This window comes from Cebus imitator, unplaced genomic scaffold (assembly GCF_001604975.1).
Source record: "Cebus imitator isolate Cc_AM_T3 unplaced genomic scaffold, Cebus_imitator-1.0 Scaffold525, whole genome shotgun sequence".
NCBI classification, from domain to species: domain Eukaryota; kingdom Metazoa; phylum Chordata; class Mammalia; order Primates; family Cebidae; genus Cebus; species Cebus imitator.
Window position 1 is genome coordinate 60171 of NW_016107840.1, and position 3659 is coordinate 63829.

A 3659-nucleotide genomic window follows, 5' to 3' on the forward strand; every position below is an offset into this window, starting at 1 on the left:
AGCCCAAGTGTCTCACCATGTGGCCTTGATCTCATTGTGCAGTAACCAGGGAACACAATGTAAAGTTCACTGCTCTATGTTTATTTTGGCATTAATTCTACCACAAAGAACATATAGGTATGTTTAACAAAGCATAAAATCAGAGGATAAGGGCAAAAGGGAGAACAAAATGTGTTATACAGGGTTCTCATTCTCAGAAAGGAACAAATAAATACTTTTATAGGCAGAAATATTTTTCTGGCACTAAATTCTACAAAAAATTTCTCATGAATGACTTTTCAAAAGGGGACATGACATGATGCAATGGACACGACTTGCATTGTATTTTACAGCAAACCCAGAAGTGTACTTCACAAGACCAATGTGTGGTCCTCGTAAGCTGATGATTAAAGACATCTGCCAAGCAGGAAATGTGACGGCCAGCAATGACGGATGTCAACAATACCAGCCCAATACTCCAACCAATTCCCTTTCTCCTTTTCAGAAAATAATCAGAGAAACTGAAACTTTTCCAGCTCTGAACCAGAATTCTTTACCTGTCCCATAAATAAGCTTTCAGAGGTTTGGAGCTGCTTGTTGCTGCCTCAGAAAGGCCTCAGCGCCTTTCTGGAAAGGTCTTCCTTCCACTTGAGGGCACCTGAAGTGACAAATGCCAAGCTCCAGTTAGACTTGTTTACGTGTCTCCCCTCCCCCGAGATCCAACCACAATGCAGCATTTCAACAGTCAGAAAATCTCAAAATCAATAGACCCCCAAATATAGACATTCCTTTGGGTACCATTTCAAGAGTCAAGTTCATAGCAGCAACCAACTAAATTTAAGCTTACCTGAGGCTTCTGTGGACTCCTTCTTCTCTTCCTTGCAATCTTCTTCTTTGAGTAAATCTTCCATATCTTTGGTCTCATCAATTAAGTTTCTTCACCCCAGTTTCTGACCACTGCCCACTTGAGAAGGCTCTGAAATCTTTTTCCTAAAAGTGCCCTCATTTTCCAGGTCCTCTTCCTCTGCACTGAGTGAAGAGCTTTCTTCAGATTCATCTTCAGATGCAAATGCCTCGTCAGCTGTGCAATGCCCAGAAACGATGAGGTGAGGGCTGCTTTCTTCATCGACAAAGACTTCTCCAGATTTACAGGGTCACTCTGGGGATTAGGTGGTGACAGCTCTGCTTTACTACCTTCTCCAACAGTCTTTGATCCTGAAATGCCCCTCTCTCCTGCAGTGCAGTCCTCTTCCTCACTGCTTTCCCCAGCTTATTCCACTTCTCCTTCTGCTGAGCTCCCCTCAAGCTCATCATCACAGTCAGCAAATGCTGGCAAATCTACTTCACTGTCTTATTCCAACTCTTCAAGCTTCCCTCGTTTGATGCCCTTAGCAGTCATATACTGATCAGTCACCTCAGCGTTTTCCTCCTCTTCTGCTTCCTCATCACTAGAGATGGTTTCCAATCTGTCATCTTCAGAAATTTCATCTTCATCATCACTATCTCCACATCCATCTTCATCTGCAAAAATGGCTTTCTGACGCATTCGATCAGTTTCAAGTCCATTTGTTTTTCTTCCTTTGGCATCAACAGCCTACATTATTACCAAGGAAATGCAAATGAATTCAATTTGCAGGTTCATCAGCAAATCTAGAAATGACAATATAGTCAATGAAAATACAAAGAAATAGAAAATGTCAAAGAATTGTTTAGGATGACATAGCAGAGGTAAAAAATGATCTGATAAACACTGGAAGAGTTAATACACAAACTCAGGCGTGGTTCCCTAACAACACACTTCAAAAAATATAGAGAGAACAAATGAATAACCCTTTAAAAAGATTAATCTAAGTTTAGAAAACAATTGCTCAAAAAGGAAGTTAGTGTTTTGTAGATCTTTTGGAAACCTCATCAATTTCTAAGCTAAAAACACATGATCCTTAAGAGAAATGGCTAATTCCAGGCCCAAAGTAGAAAGAAGATAAAATGAGCCTGGATCCTCTTGTTCTGTCAGAAAGTGAGACATGCTCAAAGGCTAACAGAGACAGTTGAAAGGTCATAGGAGACAGGCTGAAGGCTCCCGCAGCCGAATCTGGGACAGCATAGGCATCAGAAAGAATAATGATAGTGACAGAAAATAACCCATGGAATAAAACGCAAGTGCATTCGTCACCAGTGATACCGAAATAAAGGGGAGACGTGAAAGTTCTTTGTTAAAAATGCCGGCTAACAAACGTAGGAGGACTGACAGAGGAAGAACATCCATTTCAAGTCACCAGTGCCATAACTGATAACGCAGAATCATCAGGAGGCTAAAATCACAGGACGAAACACAACTGCATCAAGCTGTTTAACATAGCACAATATATAAAATTATAAAAACATAAATTAGGAACAACTAAAAATCGTACCATAAGAATGGGTAAGTTAGAATACAGCAATAATAGGCGAGGCTAATCCAAGGATTTTGGGAGGCCAACGCGGGAGGATTCCTTGGGCTGAGGAGTTCTAGACCAGCCTGGGCCACATAGTGATACCTCATCTCTAGAAAATAGTTAAAAAAATTTAGCCAGGAGTGGTTGAAGGGACACAGGAGACAGGCTGAAAGCTCCCACACTCCTGCAGTCCCAGCTATTTGGGGGGTTGAAGAGAGAGGATCACTTGAGCCTGGGAGTTCAATGCTGCGGTGAGCCAAGATCATGCCACTGCACTCCAGCCTGGGAGACAAAGTGAGACCTTGTCTCAAAAACAAACAAAAAGAATATACCAATAATAACAAAATAATGATGACATAAAGACTGTATAGAAAAAGAAAATTCTCAGAATATAGAAATAAAATTATGTATTTAAACTGTAACTATATTAGAAGGCAATATTCTTGTAGACAAGGACGACTAGAAGGATATGCAAAAATGAAAACAGCTCATAACACTCATTATAAAAGAGTGATCTTTCAGCGAACACTTCATATCTCTCAGGCACTATGCTAGGTAGTTTATGCACAGTGTAACAAATTACATACTAGATAATCTCAAAATTTTCAGATACATTTTACTGGGAGTCATAAATCAATACAACAAAACCAATGTTTTACAAACATCCACTATGTATAAAGGCATACAAATTTCCAAACCAGACTGAAAAAGAATTCACATAAGCCACACATCAGTGGAAGCCTACCCACAGGAGATAGTACAACATAATCTAAAAAAAACTTTCAGACCCAAAGCACATGGCTTCTTGACAGCCACAAACTCTCTGGCTCTGCTCTAGTGTTTTGGCCACCAAAAGAAAGCCAAGTGGCCTCAAGTGCCTTAAAAAACTAAAAGCAATCTACGGAAAATGGCATGGTATTTGAGGAATATTTGAGGTCTGTTGAAAAATGCATCCTGTATTTTATTTCAAGTAAATACTTTCTTGTAATGTCAGGTAAGTGAAGAGCACTCAGATACATGCACACACAAAGAAAAACAAATCAACCTAGAATGAATCCCACCAAAATGTGTTCTCATAGCAGAATTGCACATCTTCTGTAATATACCTTTTTATTAAAAATAGAAAAAAAGCAGACTTACACTTGATTATCTATATCCTCTGACCCAAGTGGCTTGGAATCAGAAAACAGCGTCACTTGACTTGAAGCCATCTTGGTATCAATGATGGAGTGGGTGGAGACGAGA

The 3659-nt window shown here is 39.8% G+C and overlaps 1 protein-coding gene across 7 annotated transcripts in view; it reads right to left on the reverse strand.

The window, feature by feature from the left end:
* The window catches only part of LOC108293211 (ribosome biogenesis protein BMS1 homolog), a 26004-nt gene that overhangs the window by 13597 nt on the left and 8748 nt on the right, over window positions 1-3659 (reverse strand). For 3 of the 7 annotated variants that reach the window (XR_001820588.2, XR_001820587.1, XR_005197700.1), the window contains exons 1-3: window positions 3555-3659; window positions 827-1573; window positions 537-637 (exon numbers count right to left, since the gene is read on the reverse strand). Coding sequence is in view for 1 of the 7 variants with exons in the window: in XM_017514519.2 (XP_017370008.1) it covers window positions 1390-1573; window positions 3555-3625 (255 nt within the window). In the remaining 6 variants the exon portion in view is untranslated. Of the gene's footprint in view, window positions 1-16; window positions 98-536; window positions 638-742; window positions 1630-3554 lie in introns of those variants that run through there. The other 4 variants (XR_005197703.1, XR_005197701.1, XM_017514519.2 and 1 more) reach the window with 4 other exon arrangements.